We start from the raw sequence: 24,604 nt of genomic DNA, 5'->3' as shown, positions 1-24,604 counted from the left end.
CAGAGCAACATGGGAAATATCAGGAGAATCCAGCAGAATACAGATAAATATTTACTAGAAATAAAGCTCAATGGATGTAAGACAATCGGGAGATTGACCCAAAATGCATAAAAAACTGAAAGTACCAAAAATGATGCAATAACTGACAAAAAATTGACCAAAACCATTTTTCGTCATATAAAGACAAAATGGAAAAGACAAGGCTGCATGTTATTTATCAAACATGCTACATGCTAAACCTCACAAGTCCATAAATGTCTGTGATAAAACAGTCATGTATATCTACAGTCAGATCAACAGAGAAAGAGTTTTGAAGCAGTAGCAACCAAGGCTGGTTGACAACCCAAGTCTGTCTTGCACCATGCAAAGTGAGCAGTGTGAGAGAGAAAGGAAGGAAAGCTCCCTGTAGGAAAGGTGCAGCATAAAAGTCTCCTTAACAACCACTGGCTTCTGTACAAATCATTACCAGGGATGCAAATAAGTATGGAGGGAGACATGTGTAACTAGGAGTTTCCTGAAGATAAATAGCCTCATCAAAATACAAGATTATTTTGTGCTCATTGAGTTACTTCCTGTCTGAAAAGCACAAACACCTCAGAGCCTCCCTCTCGCTTTCTGGAGACACTCTGACTCCACCTTTGCTGTTCCACAGACTCCTATTTTCTGCTCTGCAGTGAATACACCCAAAGCTGATTTGTTTTTTCCTCAACATTTTATTTTTTTTACATACCCTGGTGGCCTCTGCTTTTCTCTGGAACATCTCCTCCATCTTCACAGCCAGACCTTTAACCAGCTTCACGCCGTCAATCTCCTCCACTCTGACCGACTTTTCGGGCTCTTTATATTTCTGAGAAAATAATCATAAACAAACGTGACAGCCGGGACGAGTGGAGGGAGGGGATCTTCAAACACAGGTGAGGAGCCATCAAGGCTGACGCTGTTATTCACATCATGTGATGAAATGAGGGAAAGGGAGAGATGTTTCATGCGTTGTTCCGCTTCACTCACGGGCTGTTAAACAAGGATTATAAACGTTCATGTGTTTGCTGACATGATGCACAGAGCTGATAAAACCTGCAGCTCCAAACGCCTCGCTGTCTTTATCTGGTCTCAGTGATTGGCTGCACGTGCAGGATGTCTTTCTCTTTGCGATAGGCTGGAGGTGGCCATGTTGGGTGGTCACGAGGAGGAGGGTGTGTGGATGGGAGTGAAGGCTATGCATGGTAAGAGGGTAATTGAAATGGAGTCAAAGCACAGGAGAAAGATAATAACACGTCAAGCTCGGGCAACTCCGTGTAATGAACTACACCTCAAATAATGCTGATTCTGCTGGATGTACAAGACCTCCTGTGATAGAATAAAAGCCTGCAACAGCTCAGAGGAATCCAGCGTTATATAACCCAACATCTGACCGGCACACACATACACTTTGTAAAACGGTAACACACACCAAATAATAATACAAAAAAAACTCCACATTTTCAGGCTATCAGCTGCTTCCTATAACATTATCCTAAAAAGAGCACAATAGGCTCCCACATACAAAAGAAACAGAGTGTGTGGACAAAACACACACACACACACGCCGGTACATGAGGCGACAAATTACCTACTGAAAAGAAGAGTGTGAATTTGCAGTGGAGCAGAACAGTTCATTTCACGCCTGTCCTCCTCGCCCCAGCACCTCAAGCCCCTGCACAGAAACTCCCAGCCTCACCTCCTCTCAAGCCCTCCAGTCGTCAAGTGGAGGTGAGGATCCATCCATCAAATCCCCTGATCATAATTATTGATTAGACTAATGACCGATGGAGGAACTCCGGGAGCCAGAGGAGGCTCGGAGCGTCTTCGGGTTCACAGGAACCATAATGAAATCAGGGAAATCAGAGTAAAAAGCAGGTAATGATCAGCTGTCTAACGACCTGTCAGCTGGCTCACAGCTCAATGCTTGGTGCTGACTGGCTCAGCGCAGATCGCTCCGGTCACGCCAGCATGCGCAGGAACATTTGTGAGGTGCTTACAGGCACATGAGAAGAAGCAAATGTGCGGGCTAGATGGCAGGAAAGTGTTTGTACACAGATGAAATGCATGTTCCCTTACATGCAGCGTGACGCTTCAGCTCACACCATTCAGGCCCCGGTAAAGGAGCGGTTACCTCTGGGCAGGAGAGTCCTGGGTTTTGGGCTTGGAGACGCTTCCTAAACGCCGTTTGGACACTTTCTCCATATTTTCGAGGACTTCCTCGCTGCCCTCCACTTTCTTCCCAAAGACAGGCAGCTGTGATCTTAGGGTTCAGCCTGCTGGTGGCCCTGATGGGGGGACTGGCCTCAGAAGTGGAGTTGGCCCCCGGACGTGGCGCCGTAATGGACCACAGCTCCTAAAAACAATAAAATGGTTCCAAGCTGAGATTTAATGAACAAAGCAGTCTCTGAATCATTCTGGATAAAAATATGACTTGTCATCAATTTTTTAATAGGATGTAAGCTAATTCTTAATGTATTTTTATTAAAATATACATTGTACTCTTGTGCAACACAGAGCATCCCCCAGCATGCTCTGCTTAGATTGCTATTCAGACAAAATCAACTGTAATACAGCTGCTCACAAAAACAAGCGATAAATCTAGAGCTCTGCATTATGTCACACTTTCACCTTGCAGACTTGGTGCTACAGAACAACTATGGAAACATAAGTAGCAAGGCGTTCATAAAACAACAAGCAATGTTTTTTATGTGTTTCTTTCTTTCTGAAGAGTGATTGTGTCATCTAGTTTAATCACTTTCTCAGGTCTGTATATCTTCAAACTCAAACTAGTAGAAACTACTGTAAAAACTGCATAGTACAGAAAAGTCTATTTTTTCATGGTTTTGCTGTCAGATGCCAAAAATCAGTGAATAAATATAAAGATCTCAGTTGGATTTTGGAGTCAAAACACACAAGATTTACCTTCTGGAAGAAAAACCTTCCAACCCAAAGTGCCAGTTTATTGTTTTATGTGTTACACAAAGGCATATAGTGTAACACATACATGTTACACAATATGCTTGTATTAATATATTATACAAGCATGAATGTATTAATATATTTGCAAATTAATAAAGAATCTGAAGATTTTTCAAATGATAAATCAGCTGAAAAAGTTAGAGACACAAATGTGAAACATGTTTTTGTGAAGTCATACAAACAATGACATTGTGCATGTTATTGCTGCCACTGCTGGCTTTCCTAATTTTCACCTTGTCACTCTTCTGTCTTCTCCATTTGTTTTTTTATATCACCAAATAAAACTTTTCACTCCTTAAGAGGAAATAGTGTCAGAATGAGCTACTGCTTTTGTAACTAAGTGGATAAAAGTGTAAGCTAAAATATCACAAGGTTTATGTGACAACCAACAACAAGGTAAAGGACTAAATGTATTTCACATACATGTAACACATAACATTCGCATATTCATACTTGTTTAGTTCCCCAACGGATTGAGGCCAAGAAAGTTTGAAATCTTGCAAAAGTCTCAACATTTTTTGTTTATGGAGAGCAGAGGGATTTGATAGAGGCTTTTTGCTCAGGGTACAACTATTACAGTGGGTGGCACAAACCATCCCGCCCGCCAAAACAACAAAACAAAAAAGTTAAAAGTTAATCTTCTGTTCCTCCCAAAATAGATTTTCTTTTAGTTACTGCCATATCCAGGAAATGATGATTGGGAGCTGAGCTTAGTAAAAAGGAGTATATATAAAGATGTATATATAAATGTATATACTCCTTTTTACTAAGCACAGTGCCCTATATAAATAATCAGAATTATATTTGATCAGCTGTGGTTGGAAATGTGATGGTCAAACATATTTTTATTTGATTAATATAAGAATATTGCCAGTGCTATTTATTACATCAATCCAGATTGAGATTGAGATTACCACCACAACAACTGGACTGAATTATTCAACACCGTTTCTAGACATATTAAAACACAGCTTGGACTTTTAAAATCTTTCTATGAGAAAAATTAGTCACATATTTCTCAAAGAAAAGTAAAAATTTCTTCCCCTTACAAAAGGATATGTTTGAGTGTACAAACCACCAAAGTGAAAACTCAAAGAGGAAAATGTTCACATTTGTTGTTATGAGAACATTGCCACACATTAATGACATTAACGTTTCTCTCATTGAATGTTTGCAAATACATTTAATAGACATTTGCCAGTTTTTGGATTGAGCAAAACCAATTAAAACTGGACTTTTCTTACCACAACACATTTCTACTGAAACTTTGTCCAGAGGTTCTCGTGGGTAATGAGCTTAGGAGGAAGTGCCTGCAGTGAGCTGTCATGGTCTTGGGCTTTTCGGCTGATGTTTTTGGTGTAAAAGTAGCCACACATCCTCCAACATTGCAGTTATTCAGCATTCATAAGGAGAAGCTCCTCCAGCTGTTTACTGCACCTCCTCCAGTCTAATCCCAGTGAAGTGAAAAGGACAGGCCTCCATTTATCAACCTGACTTCACTATGATTGCCTTTTTAAACCCGAACCCACCTCTGCCATCAAGTGGCCACAAAGATAATCTGCATCTCGTGCTCCCCACACACTCCATTCGCTTGTTCACCCCTTTCATCCCCTCCACTCACACACACGCCTTCAGCTCCCTGTGTTTACATCCGAGGCTGGAAGCTCTCCACTCAGGAGAGTTCACAGGAGAGAGGAGATAAGTGGGAGAAACAGAGCTGTGGTTAATGGGCCGCGTCGAGCACAAACACACATGAACTCAAAAACACAATGACACACACTCGCATGGCACTCCAAACACACCTGAGTCTCCTCTGAAACAAGGCCTCAGCATTCAGCTGAGACACTCAAATACTCCTGCAGCCATCAGAGGTCAAATACATTACAGCAGAAGTGAAAGTTACCACACAAAACTATCAGACAAATAAAGAAGTCACTTGGACTGAAAGAAAACACTGAGAAGTTACAAACATACCTTTTGTAATAGCTGGGAGCCAGAGTACTTCGCAGAAATTGATTTGATTTCTCCGCCAAATGCAGAGGCCCAAAGCTTTACACTGCCAAAGAAAAGAAAGAAAAACTGATGAATTGACAAAGAATCACAGAGTTACCTTGAGAAAGAAGAGAGAAAAGATTGCTAAGTAGGTCAAACATACATATGTTTTGGGTAACTTAATCAATGACTTCCTCCTGTCATCTGCAGCTGTTGAACTTCTATCTTTAACTTTTAGGCACCTGATAGCTGCTCCTGATAAGTTGATCTTATTCACCTGCTGTGCACTCATAGAAACTTTCACTAAATTTAAATCACTTTTCTGCGGAACAATAATCTGTAATGCTCCAAGATGTTGTTTTACATACAAGTATGTAAAAAAAACACCTATAAAACATTGTTTATTTATGGCTTTAAAGAATTAAGATTTTCTTTTAATTAACACAAAAGGTTTTCCTGAAAGCTTTAAATCATGTAAACGGTTACCTGGTTTTTATAAAAAGAAGAAGAAAAAATAAAAGTTTCATCTAGATTTCTTTTTTTTCCATTTGTCAGGAATTAAAACTGAAATGTAACGTGGAATATTTGAAGTTTTATTGGTTTGCTTTGTTCAGTGTTGTAAAAGATGCACAGTGCCCTAAAGAAATGCTGGATGTGTTTGTTTTTTAATAAGCCTTCAGTTTAATTATATCTGCTGGTGATTAAGAGCAACTCTGAAACAAAGTGATCAGTGAAACGTAATACAATGGTCAGAAAATCAGAGTTTAAAAAATATATATTAATCATGCTTCTTCTGTATGTTTTGGATAATAAGTGATAATAAACTTGGGTAATGTTAACTTCTTTTTAAATAGAATATTACACTTTTGTTGCTTGTTCTTTATTAAACAAATCCATGAAGATGGATTAAAGGTGAGACATTTACACATTACTTCTTAAATTTTAGCAAACCTAAAACGTAGTTGAATAACTTTACAAGCATTACAACAAAAAATCAATTCGTTCTTTCAGTCACATTTTAAAGCTTAGCTGTTACATCACATTTTCTTTACTTTGCAAAATGTCTGTAGTGGTACAGGGTCTGATTCAAATCCAACTAAGGTTCTGTTCTTCAAAGATTCAAAAAGCAAATTCTGAATGTTCTGAGTGTGAAACACATTTGGCGCTGAATGGGTTTAGTCTTTACAAAATGTAACAAACTGATTAGATAAGTAGAAAAAAAAACCTGAGCATCCAGCTAATTGTCACTCACACTGACAGAGGGATTCCTTGCTGAGATCCCGCCACCGCCGCTACGTTCCAGCCGATGAAGATCCAGAGAAGAAGAAACGTGTGCAAGACTTGGATCCTGCAGATTCCCTCCATTTCAAGCTTTGTGTTCCCTCTGGACAATTTCTGCAGAGTAAAAATCCAGTCCGACCTCGGTGCAGCTCAATCCCCTCCTCCGGTGCAACTTCTTCACCTTCTGCTTCCACTGCCAACACGTCCTCAGCCCCACTACTGTATCTGAGTGGGCTTGAAAGAGAGAGAAGGAGAGAGAGAGAGCATCCTCCTCCAGCGTGTCTCTCCATCTTTTCCTCCCCCCTCTCTGAAAATCCTCTCGGCTCATGGTGCAGGAATTACAGAGCGCCTCTCTTTGTTTGCAGCTCAATAGCTCTGAGAAGCAGATTATCGCTTTTTGGAGACAATGCGTGGCTTTATTCCTTTTCTAACATAAACAGAAAAACATGTATGGACTAAGTTGAAGAAAAATTTAATTGGTTAAATGTTTGCAGTCTCACTTAGACAAAACATCTCTGTCCTAAAGTTGATGCATATGATTCCCCTAACACTCCTAGATTTATGTCCATAACTGCGAAAAAAACAAAAAAGGATTTTACAAAAGGACCTCTTTAATCTGACCAGAAGTTATACTTCATTTTACTATTTTTGGTTGAAGAAACAGCCTATGGGCTATGAATGTTTCTGAACATAAAGTTAAAACTGGGAACCATATTGGACTCATGGGAATTTACTTTAGTATAATCGTCTCTGTGGGAGATAATGAGGCTGCAGATATCTGGTGAGGGCTACAGATCTGCTGCAAAAATGGGAGAGAGAAAGAGAGAGAGATAGAGAGAGAGAGAGAGAGAAAAAAAAAAAGAGGTTTAAACAGTGCCGTTATCAAGGGGGGGCTGCAGAGGGACAAAGTTAAGGCAGGAAAAGTTTCAAGGGCTGTATGGTACTTCTTTATATAAATATGTTGCTTGCAATTTACTTTATAATTCCCCCTTTATGAATGTCTGTCACTCAGACTTAAACCCTTCCTCAAATATTACCCATTTTCTGTGTTTACAGCAGGTCAAAAATAGAAAAGTTACAATATTTAAATGTTTCCTACATTTTGTAGGGGATTAGACCCCCCCCCAAAAAAACTAAACTATAAACATTTTTTAATAAATAAATTCTGCTGACTTAGGTATATACTATAGGTACTTTAAAACTGTAGCCTTAGACTATTAGGGTTTTTCCAAAATCAGAATTTAATTACAAGTTTCACCAGAAAAACAAACCTAAATAAAACTCCTGAAATTGTGTTTTGGCTTTGATTTGAAAACCCAAGATTACCAGTGTCCTGTGAACTCATGCACTATATACTTTCATTACTTACAGAGTATTTCAAGCATTCATTTTTGATCATTTTGATAACTATGGTTCACAGGAGGATAACCTAAAAAAGTTGTAGTCTGCAGAATCGTCAGGAAATCTGTTGACTTGGTGGTTGTCCATCACACATGGTACCATCCACAAGACATAACTTATAAAGAAACTGGCTGTTCACAGAGTCCAAGCACATTTAGGGAAAGTTAGGTGAAAGGAAAAAGTGTATAGAGAAATTGTGGACAAGTAACAGTGACAACAGAAACCTCACTATAGTGTTTAACGTGAGTGCTTCAAGACATAGAGACACAGAAAGAAACAGAACTGACTGTTTCTTTTGTATTTTTATTAAGTTTTGGTTTTATGTAAATCCTTATTTCCATATTATCCATATTTATATTTATACACAATATCTATATCTCTTGCTATAACTCCTTATAGTCCATACATACATAGTCTTGTACATCTGTAAATAAATATTTATATCTCTTAGAGCACTTCTGGATTGATGCAAACTACATCTCATTGCTTGTACTTGTGACAGTGCAATGACAATAAAGTTTAATTCTATTCTATTCTATTCTAAAAATCAACAAAAATAAACTCGCATAAAATTATGAAGCTGTGCTTAATTATTCTTTGTATAATTTAACATTTTGAAATGACTTGCTGAAATTAATAAACTTTTCAATGATATTCAGATTTACTGGGACGCGGCTGTAGCTACAAAGAAACAACTCGTACGGCAGAAGATAAGAGCCCTTGTGAAAAGGAAATAGGAGATTTGCATTATCAATGTGCATTACCCGTGATTGGTTGAAGTCTTAATTAATCACTTGGGCCAGCCTTGTCACCCAACAGCGAGTTTTCTATGCAGATCCCAACACTGCTGCTGGCGCACTGCAGTGTCGCGACTCCTCATGTATGAAAACAGTTTCAGTGCCCCATTATTCAATCATACCGGAAGACGTCCCCATCGTCCTGCACTGTAAACGCTGATTATAAGGCGATAATCACGTCGGGGCATCAGACGGGTTGTTGCAGCGCCTCCTTTTCCTCCTTCCGTACACAGCCCACCGCCTTCACCCTCCACAGGAACCTTGTTTCCACTTGAGGCTTTTATTAGACTCGTAATTGCATCGTACATCAAAGTTGTAAGGGGGCCCATTGCTGCCTGGGACGTGCCGATAAGCCACCTGAATGTTGGATGACGGACAATATCATCCAGTGTCTTCTCTGACCGGCGGCCTGAGCTTCACACCGACTCCTAAAATGTTTTAATTAACCAAAAGCCATCAAATAAAAACATCTCTCAGTCACAGAACTGAGGAGGGTCTGCTGGTTTTATTGGAGCCGCTGTAGATAAGACTGATTGGACAGTCATGCTGATGTGTCCTTGAGCAAACCAAGCCGATGACTCACCAGGGTTGCTTTTTTTTTTGTCTAGAGGCTTTTAATCGACACTTACTCTCAGAAATGTGGTTTCAAATTAGCTTTCTTTCAGAGCAGTTGAGCAAAATCTATTTTTTTAAAGCTGAGACACCTCTAAAATTGCATCTCGGATTAACTCACTTTTCAATGTGAGCTACATACATTCATTTGTTTAATTCATCTCTCTCTCAGGTTTTATATCAGTTGAGCTTTAGATGATCTTGGATAGTCAAAGACTTCCTGTATGCATCATTTCCAGGAAAGTATAGGTGCTGTCCATGGTGCTGAACTCAGTGATGATTTCACTGCATTAATAATTCTCAACCAAGCATAGAGTTTAGTCACATAACATAGCAGAGGCCTGAGCATCATTTCTCTGTGTTAAGGTCTTCAGAGTTGGTTTTACAGCATGTCTAGATTGGCTCAAACAAGCCTGTGTTCATCACCCCCTTTGTTTTTCTTGGCTTTGGGATAAACCCATAATCTTGATTAATCCAGCCCCATGACAAACAGTTAAACAACAAGGTTATTTTTCCTCATTAAAAACCCAATTCTTTCACATTCTGGTAAACAACACTTTTTACAAAAGAAAAGAACTTGAACCATCCATCCATCCATCCATCCATCCATCCATCCATCCATCCATCCATCCATCCATCCATCCATCCATCCATCCATCCATCCATCCATCCATCCATCCATCCATCTCTCAACATTAGCTTACTATATTTCAGATATTATCATTTGTTGTTTTTACAACAGTTATTGCCATATTTTAAAATTAATTTTCATTGTTCAATAATTTAGTGTCTTCAGCTGTAAATAAGACAAATGTTTACATGAAAGTCTATCATTGTTTTACACAAAGATATTCAGGGTTTCTTTTCTAAATCCCAGTCTACTTGGCTGATCTCGTTTTGCTGACAGTAAAATAATATCAGTGAAATTAATTTTACAAGTCCTGTAATTAGTGTGCACACTTTGATTTGGCTGGATCAGTAGCTTTAACTATCAAGCTCAATGCTTTCGACTGACTTGTAGATCATCTTCACAAAAATGCCAATGTTAACAGATGAACATAAAAGTAATCTCATGTGAGGCCTGTTATGCTTCGCTTTATAATTAGAGGCAGTCAGTCTTGAACCATTAGCCTGTATTGAGCCCTCGCAGTTATAATCTGCATCTTGACTTGATTGAACATAAACCTCTTAGAAGGTGAAACATCGGACACCTCTTGTTAAATCTACGGGCTTAACCTCACCTCAATTCTTCAGCGGCTGTGGATCACTCCACACAGACCACTTCCAGCATTCACCCCACTGTGGATTACATGATCAAGTCAAATGTGTCGACGGGTGTGATGGGGACGGATCATCAGAGCTTTAAAGGCTAAATATAATACAATGCAACGTGAGTTTGGTAACTGGTTCGGTAAAGACGAATTAATAGTACGACCATGTGGGTCTAAAGCAGCACACCACTTTGTGTAAACAGACCCATAACTAGTTACGTCACAGGACGTTTACTGAGGAGCAGACAGGATCAACGTAAAATAAAAAGATATACAAGGAGTACAAGACAGATCCTGGATCAATAGTTTGATGTAAATCCAAGGAATTTAATCACATTTATTATCTTAATGAGAAAAATGCAGCTACTTCTGTAGAAGCATTAGATTAGGAAGCTTCTGCTTTAATGCCAGATCATCACTTTCCAGCCAGTTCCTTTATCTTTGCTCTAATACTCAAATACAATTCACTTCCTTCACCTGTTTTATGGTTAATCTGCTGAAATCACACGGAAGTGTGTGTCTTAAAAACACTAGTGTGATTTTACAGTAACTCTTTGACTCTAATGAAATCATGTGTATGATGAATATTTAGCATTACTTATCATTAAATATTGAAATTATGTTCAGAATTTCCAATCACGAATTTTCCTTTTAGTGGCATTTTTATTTCTGCAGTCCTGCTAGTGTTAAACCTAAACAGATGATGTGAGAACTTTATCCAAAAGTAATAAACAAAAACCCAAACCTATTAAAACACCTGGTAGGTCTAGAGCTGTTTTTTCAATATATACAGCTACCCTGTATTTATATGAATAAGAGTTTTAATTTCTATATTTGTTCAATTATTATAGAGAACAAAAACTGAGCAGTCTTTTATGCCACTATATAAATGAAACATGTTTATGATTTCAATAGATTCAGTTAATAAGTATTTTTGCCAGATTCAGTTTCTCTTTTCTTTTCTAAGCTTCATGGATTCAGATTAGTTTCTGAAATAAGTTTTCAATAATTCACTTATTTTTTTAATTACGTATAAAAAAATATTATTATTATTTTTTTTCATAAAGCTGATTAGAGAGCTGCAAATATGATATGACACACAAGGCCATTTTTATCCACTCATCAAAGAGGAATAACAAAGTAACATGATAATTAAGTAAAGCAGAAGTGTGTTGATCTTCATGCGTCAGGAAACGGTTACTAAAAACAGTTATAGCTGAAAATGTAAATAATAAAAGAGGCTTGATAAAGACCAAACTGTGTCTTCCACTAAATCACAAAGAAACAAACCAGATATTAAACTTGAATAAACTCAAAATGAGCCTCAATTTGCATTAATGGATAAATATTTGAAAGTTTCATGTGGCAAAGAGGCACAAAACGTAACAAAAATGATCAGAATCAGATAGAAGAGATTATACGTCAAATAACTTATGAGATGAGCAGAAAGTAATTTCTGCAACACAACGTGAGGTTTGCCAGAGTGCTGGCTGTATGAGTTGTTTGCTGACTTTAATCCAGCCTGGAGCATCCTGTTTAAACCTCTCTGCAATCAAGCGAAAGGCGAGGGATCAAGGATGATCATTTGAAGGAATTACTCTTTCTTAACTCCAGATCCAAGGGATTTATTCCAGCCGTCTAATCTCAGCTGTCTCATTCAGTCAGAGAGTTATTGAAGATCTGGCAACTCTGACATAAGAAGGAAACATAGAGTCGGACCCCCTTTTTTCCTGCTTTGCAGCAATGCAGCCCCCTGCGCTTTTACCAAATGCTTCGTTCTACATGGATTCACCGGAGGAGCCCCCTCTGTCACAAGCGGGCTTCATCGGACTCTCCGTCATCATGGCCTTTTTTACTATTCCTGCCATTGTGCTGAACGGTACAGTGATCATCGTGTCCCTCATGCACAAGCAGCTGAGGCAGCCGCTCAACTACGCTCTGGTGAACATGGCCGCAGCCGACTTGGGCACAGCGATGACCGGGGGGGTGCTGTCGGTGGTCAACAACGCCCAGGGGTACTTCTCTCTGGGCAGGACAGGCTGTGTGATGGAGGGCTTCACTGTGTCCTTGTGTGGTGAGTCTAAAGAGTGGAGCAGTTCAGGAACCGACCACCTTATTTGACTGGTTTTATCAGCTTTTCTGTCTCTGCAGGCATCACATCCCTGTGCACAGTGGCTCTGATTGCAGTGGAGAGGATGTTTGTGGTGTGCAAGCCTCTGGGACAAGTAACCTTTCAAAAGAAGCATGCTGTCGGAGGTATAGTCTTGTCTTGGCTCTGGTCTCTTGCCTGGAACTTGCCCCCACTCTTCGGCTGGGGCAGGTACGATCTGGAGGGTGTCGGGACATCCTGCGCACCAGACTGGCACAACACAGACCCCAACAATGTCTCCTACCTCGTTGCTTACTTTGCTGTGTGTTTTGCCTTTCCTCTCACTCTGATCCTGGTCTCATATGCAAAACTTCTGTGGACGTTACACCAGGTGAGACGTTTCTCATCCCAAAAGAACAATGTGGGTATATTTGAGATTCAAAATGTTTCTTCTATGGTTAAATGCCTCTACTGCATCAGCACTTTAGAAGCCATATACTTTGTTCTTATAAACAAATGTGATGGGGAACGACTTCAGATAATCATCTTGCTCAGTTAAGAGCATAATAAACAAAGAAACACAAAGCAACGCTGGATTTTAAGACACTAGTTACAAAATGGCAAGTGAGAAAATGCATAAAATTGATGTTGAGCGAACAAAGAGATATAGTCTACAAATAAATTTAATTATACTTTGAAGAATGTAAAATTGCCTCCAATCTAGACAGTAAATTTTTCTCCATTTTAACTTTTGAATGATTATCATCATTTGTTGCCCTGAAATGTTACCAATTATTAATCGTCGTGATGACATGTTTACCATTTTGTGTTTTTTTCTGCAGAGTTCTGAACCTTAGTGCAATTATTAATTCAAAATTAACCTGACAATTAATGGTCTTCTCAATCTGCTTTTATTAGTTTCTTATTTTTTTTATATTTTCTACAATTTCTTGGGAAGACAACATCATGTCTCTGTGTTGAAATGAATCATTAAATTACTAACAAATGCTAACCAGTAATAATAAAAAGCAAAAACAAAGATCGCAAATATCTTTGTTTTTGCTTTTTATTATTACGAGGATCATAATAAGTTTTATGGGATTTTATTAAAATAAACACAACTGTTTTCACAGTCCATGGGCCTTCTCTTGTCAGTCACTAATCATTCCTGGTATTCTGTGTTACAGGTTTCAAAGATGGCCTGTGTGGAAGGAGGAGCAGTAGCTAAAGGGGAGATGAAGGTGGCGTCCATGGTGATTCTGATGGTGCTGTCCTTCCTGGCAGCCTGGCTGCCGTACGCCGGTCTGGCCATGTTTGTAGTCTGCAGACCTGATGCAAAGATTCATCCGCTGGTGGGCATGCTACCGGTTTACCTGGCAAAAAGCAGCACTGCGTACAATCCCATCATCTATATCTTGCTCAACAAACAGGTAACTTAAAACCACACTTTAATTATTCTAACAATTAAATCAGGGATCGTAAATCAGCTATAAATCCTTTGCTGCTTTTGTAATAGCACATCAGCCCCATCTAGTGGTGATAGGACACATAACACAGACATCGTGCTGGAGAAATTATGCTTCAGATCTAGTTTAAATTAAAAACATGCTTAGTGTTTTTAGTGCTGCGTCATAATTCTAACGTGTAACTGTATAAACTAAACTGTTGGGGTTGTTCTACTTTGGGAAAAACTGTTACATTTTTATTTATAATATATACTGCTGCATAAATAAATACAAAGCAAGTACGCCCACATACTTTCTGTTGGGTAAGAAAAACACCACAAAAACAGAAACAAATACTCTGTTAGGGGCTTTCCCTAGGAAATAAACATAGCTAAACATTGAAGTACGGACCCAGAGAGATAGAAAAACCCAAGAATCTGCAAACAGGATATAAGCAGCAACAGCTCTGGACACACAGCTGAGGACAAACAACATGAGTGAGGATTAATTTCTTTGGGGAAGAAAAACAGAAAGCCCAGATTTAATAGTAGTCCAACCTCCATCAGTGACTTTGTCCTTCAAAGAAATTTAGGTAAATAGTTAAAGAATAAAACAAAGTTATTTTCTGTAAAGAAACAAAAAGAAATAGCTCCCAGAAGACATATTTTTCCCTCTAGATGAAGCCAGGAAAGAAGCAGAGTAGAGGTGAGCCAGGAGGGCTTTCAATAAGAAAGAAAAATAATGAGCGTCGTTAATGCGTCTCTTTGGTTTTCTTTAAAGAGAGGATGAATTAAATCCATATTTTTTTATTCCAGGAAAGAGACGAGGCTATACACTGAAGCACTGAGCTTCAGAGAGAGCATTAGCTTATAGGAGCTTCATGCTGCGTGTTTAAAACTGTCCTACAGTCTGAAACCATCAGGAAACTGATGTCCTTATGGATCCATTGACTTATATGTAAGATGTTAATAAATGCGTATGTTTGTTTTTCTTGTTTGCTTGTTTTATAGTTTCGTAAGTACGCGGTTCCCTTCCTGCTTTGCGGGAAGGAGTTGGTGGAGGAAGACGAGGCGTCAGAGGCAACAACCACCGTGGAGGCCATGTCTACAAATAAAGTAGCTCCCAGTTGAAATCTTATAACCAGATTTTTTTTGCATTAAGCACATCAATAAATCAGTGTCCTGTGGTTGTCTTTATTTTTTAATCTGCAATAAAGACAAAACAATAACTGACTCACAAATAAACGAGAGCATTAAGTCAGCATAAATTTATTTATTGATGATAGAAAACAAAATATCAAATGAAGTCAAGGCCAAAATAAAATGAAAAAAAGAAAATACAAAAAATGCATTGATACAAAATCTAGAGGATTTAAATATGTATTAAAGCATTTGCTACAGAGAGAAATGATGTTTTACTGAATAAAAACATTGAGGAAATGTCAAGACTTTCAAGTAGAGAACATTACCGTGGGTCATCCCATATGTTTGTACATATTTTACATTAGCTTCTATTTTAATACAGATTTCTGAACATTAATAATCGTTATAGTAAGAATAATAATCATAACAAGATGAAGAAAAACTAACAAAAATGTTTCAATGAATATGTGTTTCTCTGTAAACTGGTATGTTTTTCTGTTGTTTTTTTTCCATACCTGTGAAACAGAGGAACAGTGCACCTTGAAAATATTTTTTATACTCTTTCATTCCCAGCATTTAGAGGTGAGGTGTAAATGACAGATACAGATTCCACTAAACCATATGCACGTTCACAAAAAGTACAAAAATCGTCTCACCTTAATACACAAATCTGTTTAGAAAAAGGAGAAACAAAAAGCACTATACATTTACTTGTGCAAAGACAAACAACTATGTGCTAATATTTAAATACCATTGGTATAGACTTAACCAAATCATTTTCTTTTCTCAGGAATTCCCTGACATGAGGTAAAAGTAAGTTCTCTTTATCTTTAGTTTCAAAACAACTTTTTAAAAGTCTTTACAAAATAATGCATATCTTCAGTTCATTAGTTCTGTAATTGCTACAAATAGTACAATGTGCCTTTTATGTGCATTGGTCCTTTTAGCCACCAACAAAAAGGACTAGAACACACTTTTTTTTGTTTGAAACTCACAAACAATTCAAAGAGCCCTTTCAATGTGCACACAAAGTGGAAAACCTCAACGTTCAAGACAGCATTCAGATTGAGAGTACACCCACCGACGAATCAAGTGCTCATGAGCAACACGTCATAGGAACTTTAAACATCATCTGTGGAAAGTTCAACTCTACGTTTTGATACTTGAAAGAAACACTATTGTTTATTCAGTCCAGTATGTCACGGACTTGGGAATGATAACTGATGAAACACAGAAGAAATTGAGCTGTTATGAGGGGGGGAAAAAGCACACCCCGCAGTAAAACTCATTTAAAGTCTCCACGCTGTGCGAACAGATATGTTGACACAATGATATGTCGTCAACGTTGCCAACGAGGTATAAACTGTATGCAAGAAACCAGGTGAGGAAAGAGAAAAGGGTACAGACGGGGTTATTGCTTTGCGCCTCCCAACCTTTCTGGCACCAGTTCGCCCCCTGCTGTTCCACCGTGAACACGAGCCTCACTGGCCTGCAGCCGCAAGCCCTCACAAACCGTAGAGCCTTGAAAAAGTATTCATGCCCACTGAAGTTATTCACACTTTGTCACATCACAACAAGAAATGTGTATTTTTTTCCAACGGTGTGTGACAGACCAACACGAAGGAGCTCATGTGAAGAGGAAGGAATTGTTTATTTCCACTCAGTAAATAATAACACTGGGTTATAAAAAAATGTTTTTTGGAAGTTGTCTATGCTTTTTCAACTGAATTAGGATTATTTTGTACCGCTGAATCCAAAAATTACATCAATTTTTCTCAATCAGGTGAGGATTTTATTCTAATTTGATTTAGAGAAATCTGATCTTCTGACTAAGTTGATTCCTGTTTTTGAAATTATTAGTTCATTTTTGTTAATATTTCTCATTCAAAAAAGGTTTGAGGAGAAAAAAACCCTTTTCTAAATTAAATGTTGCAAAGTTGTATTTCTGTAAATTGAATAATAATCACTGGTAAGGGTAATTACATGTAAATTGAAATTCTCCATCTCATCAATCATTGATCCCAGATTCTCAGGAAACCGATCCATTTGTTAGAACAAGTCATGCATTCTGATGCATTCATGTTGCATCCATAGTTCAGAAAGTTGACCTGATTGAGCAAAACCACTGTGGTCTTTGGATTCAGCACATCAAAATTATCCTAAAACAGTTAAAAAACCCCAGACAATTCTTTGGCCGTTGACCAGGTAAAATTTAGCCTCTCTTGCTCTGGTGTCCCTAAAACAAATCTAGTTCAACCGATAGCCTTCAGAAGTCACCTATTAATGGTAAATAGAGTTCATCTGTGCGTAATTTAATCTCTGTATTAATTCATCTGTTACCTAAACATCTCAGATGCTTTTTATTGAACATTAGTGAAAGTCAAATTCCAGACTTAAGTTCAATTGAGATGCTATTGCGACATTGCACTGTGAATTCAATTCTAATCTAATTGCTGCAAAAGGTTTTTCAATAAAGTATTGATTCATCGGGTCTGAATACAAATGCATTTTATACATTTCAGATTTTTATGTGAAGAAAAAATAAAACCACGTCTAATTTTCCTTCCACTTCACAACTATGAACCAAGCTGTTTTGGTCTATCACATAAAAAAAAAAAAAAAAAAAATTAAAACATGGAGGTCATTGATTGAAATGTGTCCAAATGTGAAAACATTCAAAGGGCATAAAATTTTTTGCAAAACACGGTACATAAAGGCAGAGAAGTCCCTGTGGAGCGGGGAGTTTTATACCAAGCCCAGCATGAGCCGCACAAATATCAATTTATCCAAGTTTTAGTTCTTTCAGCAGCAAAAAAGGCATTTCATCAGGGGCTGACAAACTAAAGTTTGATTCGAAAACCAACAAAAAAAGCAGCAATGTTTATGCATGGATGCATTTAAATTCATGTACACACGACACAAAATATCCAAACAAAAGTACTCCTCAGACAGCCGCGTCACTTCGACTGCAGAAAATGCTCCGCTTTGCAAAAACCAACATATGTTCACCCCATTTTAGGAAGTCATTTGAATATATTGTGCAGGTGTGTAACCATAGTAGAGCGTCTAAAAAATGTTTTATAGGCAAAATAAAGTGTGCATATTAGCAAAAAACAAAAGGCGTTTAAATATCATAGTACCTCATTAAAATAATGCAAGTTTCCTTTTATAGAATAACAGGAGTCACAAGGGTTCATATTGCTGATCTTTTAAATGATACATAATTACAAAATATAGAGTTATCTCTTTACAAAGTTTCTCTTGTTATATTATACAATTTACAGCATATCAACTAAGAAGTATTAACCAGGCTATTCTTAAATGTTTAAAATAACCTGCCTGCTAGTGCATTTACTCCAAATGCTTTTGTTTCTTTAAACACACACAACTAAAGCTGAATGATGCTAAAAGTAGGACAGTTAATTCCTGCATAATCTGTTACGACTCGACATTTTCGATTAGCTCCAGCGACCCTTAGACAACCCGCCTCAAACAACAAACGGATCAGGCTCTGATTTTCCTCTTAAGACTACATCTCTAGATATGACTCACTATGCTTGCATTGAAAACTTGCATGATATGCCGAACCTTAATAAAGTGACTGAGGTAATGACATCATACATCTGATTGTCATCACCCGTAGAGACCCGCCCTGCAGAGCGTCTCTCTCTCTCTCTCCCTGGCGTCAGTGGCCTGGCCTCCAGTCGGCTGCAGGCTGTTTTCCCTCCAGGTGAAGATCTTCCTCAGAGAGTTTCAGTCTCTCACCTCCTCTGCTGGCAGGAGGAGATTTAAACGTTCAGGACTTCTATGGCGCTTCTTCCTCCCGTATGCCTTTTTTTCTGCTCTGTGTAAAAGGCACTACTTTTGGTCGGAGCCAACAGATGCATTTCTTTTTTAAAATTTTAATTTTTTATTTAAATGTTCTAGATTGTACCCAGTCAGATCTGCAGATCCCTCCAGCTAATGCTATAAAGTCGTAATGCAGATCATCTCATCTGCCAGGTCCTCCTCGTAAGGAGCTCTGGGTTCGGTCTCTGGCTCCTCGTCACTGTAACTGGCTCCGGTGTCCGGCAGCTCATAATCCCTGGGGGCCAGAAGGGGGAACACGTTGACCCCGTTGATGCCGGGAGCGATCCCTTCGCTCAGCAGGTGGCTGGCTGCACTCTCCATCTCGTCTATTGTCATCTCACATGCATCTGCTATCTCGTGCTTTGTGGCAGCAACAAACTTGGGATCCTTGGCGTATCTCCCGAGACCCTCTGATATCAAAACCTGTAGTGCAGAAAGGGAAGGAATTTTTTTTTTGTTTTTTTGCAGTCTGAATAACAAAAGGTAATGATGTCATTTTTTCACAATTCTACTAAAACTAAAGTTTGTTAAAATTGTATTAGCGTTCCTTAAACTTTCTTACTTTCAACAAAAACAAAGCAGTGGAATCACAGGCGATCACTCGTGTTGATTTATTTTTCTTTCAATTGAATCAGATTGCAAAACGAGCATCTGTGAACGTCACTTTTTAAGTTTGCCACCTACTCTCAGTTAGATTTAGGTGTGGACTTTGACAAGGCCATGCTAACACATGAATATGCATTAACTTAAACCATCTCGTAATAGATAGTGGCTATGTTAACATTACAAGTTAACTTGTAATGCATTTTACACATTTCAGATTATTATCTAAATTAGAAAATCGTGTAAATTTCTAATTTTTGCTGCTCTTTGTTCATCTGTCACATAAAATCCTAATAAAATACATCCACGTTTGGATTTGAAACAAGATAAAACCGGCTTGAAACTGACCGCTTCTACAAGGCTGGTGGCGCTGCCTCTCTTCTGGTGGTACTGGTGGTGGTACTCCGGGGGAACCTGCAGGTGGATGGGCGAATACGTCCTTTGGGAATACTCTGGATCGTCTGTGTACCAGGAGCTCTTGCGCACAGACACGTGGCTGCCAGAGATGCTCTCCCTGTGTGGACCGTCCACGCGGATGAGGGGGGTGTAGTATGGCGACTGGTCTTTACTGGCTGGGGTGGCGGGAGGGGTGGCCCAGGAGCGAGTGGAGCGGGTGGGGGAGAGGCAGTGGACTCTGCTGGAGTCCAGGCCTGCTACAGCCATTACCTGAGTGGTGAGGAGATTAGACATTTCTGCTCTACATGCATGCAGACGGGAAACATGGCAGCTCTGGTCCAAGACCATCTAAAGAGATTATGTCTGTCAGAATTACGACTGAAATGTAGTATTTGTTTGAAACACAAAATGAAAACAGACAATAATTACCTGATGCTGCATAAGGTGCAGTGGTAGAGCAGTACGCTGATGTGGAAGCTCATCCTGGCTACTTTGTCTGCGCAAACACTCAAAGTTAAAGGAAGGCCTTCTGTGACCTGAACGAATGAAACAAAAAGTGGAATTACACAAATCATTCAAAAATGTGGAACTTTTATTCATCCAAAAGACGTTTTATTTCCTATTTTTTCGTTTGGGAATGAAAATTTGTTGCAGACAGGCTAATATTTTTCTCCACAATGCATGAAAAATTTTATTAACTAAGACTTTTACTTAAGGAGCAAACAATTACGTCACTGTTTAAAACAAAGTAGTTAAAATTAATGCGGAAAAGTACGCTTTTTCACAACAAGAAAACAAAATTAGGAAAATGCCTGTTTTTAAATAAACTGACATTTTAGAAATATATTCAAAAATCTTATTAAAGCAAGTTATGTATTTCAAAATTAATTATTTCAGATCTAAAAACAAACACGCAATAAAAAATATTAATATTTTATGTTAGACGTGTTTTTAAAATGTTGATAAGTATTTGGTTTGATTTTATATTTTTATTAATTAGTGGCATATTTCCAAATACATTTCTAAATTGAAACATACATATTTTTAATTTACTACTTATTCTAGTCAGTTATTTTCTTTCATATGCTGTTGTTTTTATTATGTAGATGTTATAATCATAGCATTATCAAGTTGTTGTAATTAATAAGAATATATAAAGACTTTACATGAGGACTTGTTGAAGCATTTTGCTTAATATTGGACATAAATTTGTTCGGAAATCCCAACAGTGCAAACTGTAAGTTTTGTGCATCGATAGGATCATGCAGTACCTTGAGGTGTGGCAGGAAGCAGTCTTCTCTTTGGTGACCTCCGTGAGTCCCGGTAGAGAGGCTGCTCATCATCGTCATAGTAACTGTCAGGGTGATGGTAGCCTTTCGGAGTTTCATACTCCGTGTCACTGGTCTGATATCTGCAGGTTTAGATGAAAATGTTTCTCCTTAGAAAGCTGCACAAACAGCAGCCAAATATCGTTGGGACATGCAGTTGGATGCTTGCGAAATAAAACAGAACTTAAAACCTCAGTGACCACATTGTCGCCCTGTAATCAACACCATAATAACGAGAAAGTAAGACAAAGTTGCACCTGTCCCCTGACAACATGCTGTCCTCCTCGTAAAACTCCTCTCCGCTGTAATATTCCCCAGAGAAGCGATCCTCATCAATCTCCTCTTCCCTGCGGATGATGGGGTGATGGCCGTCTCCTCTCTGGGACCTGAGGGACAAAAGGGTTTTTGTGTTCACTCTGCTTTTACAACGGCCATGCGTTGTCATGCAGACCAAAGCCTTTTAGGGGACAGCAAAGCCAGAGGCAACCCTTCAAAATATTTACCACGTAAAAAGACATTTCAAGATCTGAAATCATCTGTTGTCTTACATTACGCTCACCATTAGATGAATTAAATTGTGTTTTTATAATAGTGTATATGAAAAGTTTTAGTGATTAATAAAATTTTGCTCAAAGTTATATTAATGTGCTGTGAAATAATGGACCCTGAGGTTTGCTCAAAGTCAGTCCATCTTTTTGCTTCCTGAAGATCACAGGATCGGGATTATGGCCAATTTACATAACTCCAAAATTTGTAACCAATATTTAAAGGAGAACGTATGTTAAGTCACAAAACAAACCGTAAATAATTATACTGATTTCTCCTTGATATGTTTTTGTGAGCAATTTACAGAATAAGGAAAGCGCAAGTACATCATTTGTTCAAATCGAAGGATTTAGATATCAGGATATATTAAAATGATCTATTCTACAAGATTAATACATTTTTAAATCTAAATCTCTGTCAGTATCTACTAAAAAAATTTAAACCATCAAATAAATGCTGTGTGAGAAAAACTATGTTAACCTGATGACCTCTAATAGCAATAACTTGAAATAGGTGTTGCCTTTATGACCTTATTGTTTCCTTACAACTCTGTATGAAACTTTTGACACAATCTTCTTTAAAGCATTACTTCAGATTATTGAGGATTATAAACATTTGTTTAATAAGTAATGACAGCGTGAACTCTCTTGTATGTTTTTGAACAATTGAGATTAAAATAAAAATAAATTCAGAACCAGAAATACAAGAACAAAATAATTTCTATCATGTTTTGACCTGAATGGTTTAAAAAAAGACTGCTCTTTGACAGTAAACTCAATTTGATCCTATTTTGTGTTTCTGCCCATGCTCACTATTAACTCATTTTTATTAAATTGGATTCATTTTTTACTAAGCATTAATTAATCATTTATAAACCTATAGGGAGACACTGTTGCCAAACGTTTTCTGTAACACAGCAGACGCAATTTAATAGAAGACATTTGCTCTTTAAGGATTGTGAAATGACTTATTTCAAAATAGCTGCACTCAGCAAAATATTATTATAAAATATCAATGGTTTTGTGAACATTCAAAGTAAAATTTAATTAGACTGAATAATGACAATATTTCAATAGATTGATCATACTTGCAATGTAATAATAAACTGACTAATTTTAGGGAAAAACCACATCAATAAAGCAAAAAAGAACCTGTGATGTCAAACTAAAATTTATTGCTAATCTTGTTCTAGTATATTCTTTCAATAACCTGGGAGATATTGGCATTTAGGAATAACATGGCTCATATTTCAACCACTGATGTTTATATTAAATCATAATGTATGTCTTTGACAGAACTGATCTATAGCTGAAGTGGATTCAGACACAAAACTGGAAATATTCACCATATTTTACGGACTTAGCAAGAGTGCAGCCGTCCATGTCATAATGAAAGAAAAATAGCCCATTTAATGCCTTTTAGACATAAAGCTGAAACCAAGCCTAATAAAACAACATACCTAACATACGTCTCATAGTAGCGCCTTCTGTCCAAGAGAGCAGAGGGATGATTGAGAGAAAGCAGTTTAGTTAGGAAGGAGAAAGGGAGAACAAAGAGAATAGGGTGGAGGAGGAGGACAGACACACACACACACATATATATATATCTATATATATCTATATTCTGTATATATATATATATATATATATATATATATATATATATATATATATATATATATATATATATATATATATATATATATATATATAATCTCATACAGAATATGAAACGTATACAGCATTCTCATATGTATGAAGAGGACAGAGAATGATGCTGTAGGGCAGTTCAGCTTTTTCTGTTCATTAAATAAAACGTATTCTTTATGCATAAAGACAAAGTAATTAAATTGCTCTTCAACCTTATTTAGGGTTAAGAGAAACTCTTCAAATGTTACAACAGCGAAGTAAACATAATATATGAATAATACGATGTTGGTCACTGATTAAATTCATTCTGAAAACAAAGGCTTGTGATTCATTATTTGATCAACAGGCTGATAAAAATATTATAACACCGACTGAGCTCTTTGCATACAGAATATGATTTTTTTTTAAATCTTTGTTGTAGTTCCCTTTAAGACCAGAGGAAGAGCAAAAAATATAAATATATATATTTCTGATATACAATGAAAACATTTAGATTTTTGTAAAAAGATGAACATGAAAGAAGAGATCAGCATTTCTGCTTCCCTGATGATAATTTTGATCCACTTTATTCTAGCATCCAAAAGGCTTCAGAATGACTTAATATAAAGATGTAAATTATGAGACAATTATTATGAATGAAGTGATAATTTGTGGCACTTCTAAAGTTTTTCTAATGCCTTAATAAAACTAAGGAATCTGTCATCAACCAGAGGTCAAAACTGTGAATAACTAAAGACATGATGCCGTTAAAAAGCTTTGCTGCCACACTGGATAGCTTGGGTACTCAACTATCAGAGTAATTAATATTGTACATTTAGTTGCAAATTTTGACTTGTAAAGACTGCATCAAGATGACAAAAAAAAACAATTACTTTCTGTTATTGTGACAATTTTTAGGTTTTGACTGCAGTTGGTTACTCCACAGCAGTTTTGGCCTTTTATACCCAACGTTTTCATTCATGAAAGTAAAAAAAAAAAAAAAAAGCTATTAGAAAATTTGCAATTAAATTAAATGACATGAGCCCCATAAATTTGTGAAATTCTTAATACTTTAAAAGAGAGAATTACAGTTATATGCAATTAAAAACTTAAATACAAAATGGTTTGTGCATGGATTTCTTAAAGGGAACAGATTAGGATTAATTGGATGACAAATCAGAAAGCAACTGGAATTTTCATTTCTGAGAAAAAGCTTGGGAGGCT

General features: G+C 37.5%; 3 protein-coding genes across 12 annotated transcripts in view; 1 reads left to right on the top strand and 2 right to left on the bottom strand.

The window, feature by feature from the left end:
* LOC102233939 (voltage-dependent calcium channel subunit alpha-2/delta-3-like) overlaps positions 1-6,469 on the bottom strand; it is a 38,804-nt gene extending 32,335 nt beyond the window's left edge. The window contains exons 1-4 of the mRNA XM_023324575.1: positions 6,245-6,469; positions 4,975-5,056; positions 2,153-2,374; positions 731-847 (exon numbers count right to left, since the gene is read on the bottom strand). Coding sequence (XP_023180343.1) covers positions 731-847; positions 2,153-2,374; positions 4,975-5,056; positions 6,245-6,357 — 534 coding nt within the window. The 5' untranslated portion in view covers positions 6,358-6,469. The remainder of the gene's footprint in view (positions 1-730; positions 848-2,152; positions 2,375-4,974; positions 5,057-6,244) is intronic.
* A 5,628-nt stretch (positions 6,470-12,097) lies between these two features.
* On the top strand, positions 12,098-15,018 carry LOC102224503 (parapinopsin-like). The gene is made up of 4 exons (XM_005807287.1): positions 12,098-12,428; positions 12,506-12,834; positions 13,631-13,873; positions 14,899-15,018. The coding sequence occupies exons 1-4, from the start codon at positions 12,098-12,100 to the stop codon at positions 15,016-15,018; spliced, it is 1,023 nt and encodes a 340-aa protein (XP_005807344.1).
* Positions 15,019-17,606: 2,588 nt separating this feature from the next.
* Positions 17,607-24,604, bottom strand: part of LOC102234457 (voltage-dependent L-type calcium channel subunit alpha-1D-like) — a 71,608-nt gene continuing 64,610 nt past the window's right edge. For 6 of the 10 annotated variants that reach the window (XM_023324490.1, XM_023324492.1, XM_023324493.1 and 3 more), the window contains 6 exons: positions 23,212-23,238; positions 21,464-21,592; positions 21,150-21,289; positions 20,308-20,414; positions 19,831-20,148; positions 17,608-19,302 (listed from right to left, as the gene is read on the bottom strand). In XM_023324490.1, coding sequence (XP_023180258.1) covers positions 18,997-19,302; positions 19,831-20,148; positions 20,308-20,414; positions 21,150-21,289; positions 21,464-21,592; positions 23,212-23,238 — 1,027 coding nt within the window. In that variant the 3' untranslated portion in view covers positions 17,608-18,996. Of the gene's footprint in view, positions 19,303-19,830; positions 20,149-20,307; positions 20,415-21,149; positions 21,290-21,463; positions 21,593-23,211; positions 23,239-24,604 lie in introns of all 10 variants that reach the window. The other 4 variants (XM_023324487.1, XM_023324496.1, XM_023324488.1 and 1 more) reach the window with 3 other exon arrangements.

The sequence above is a fragment of the Xiphophorus maculatus genome, chromosome 20 (assembly GCF_002775205.1).
Source record: "Xiphophorus maculatus strain JP 163 A chromosome 20, X_maculatus-5.0-male, whole genome shotgun sequence".
NCBI lineage: Eukaryota > Metazoa > Chordata > Actinopteri > Cyprinodontiformes > Poeciliidae > Xiphophorus > Xiphophorus maculatus.
The sequence above is the reverse complement of the archived record's forward strand: the minus strand, read 5'-3'. Positions and strand labels throughout refer to the sequence as shown.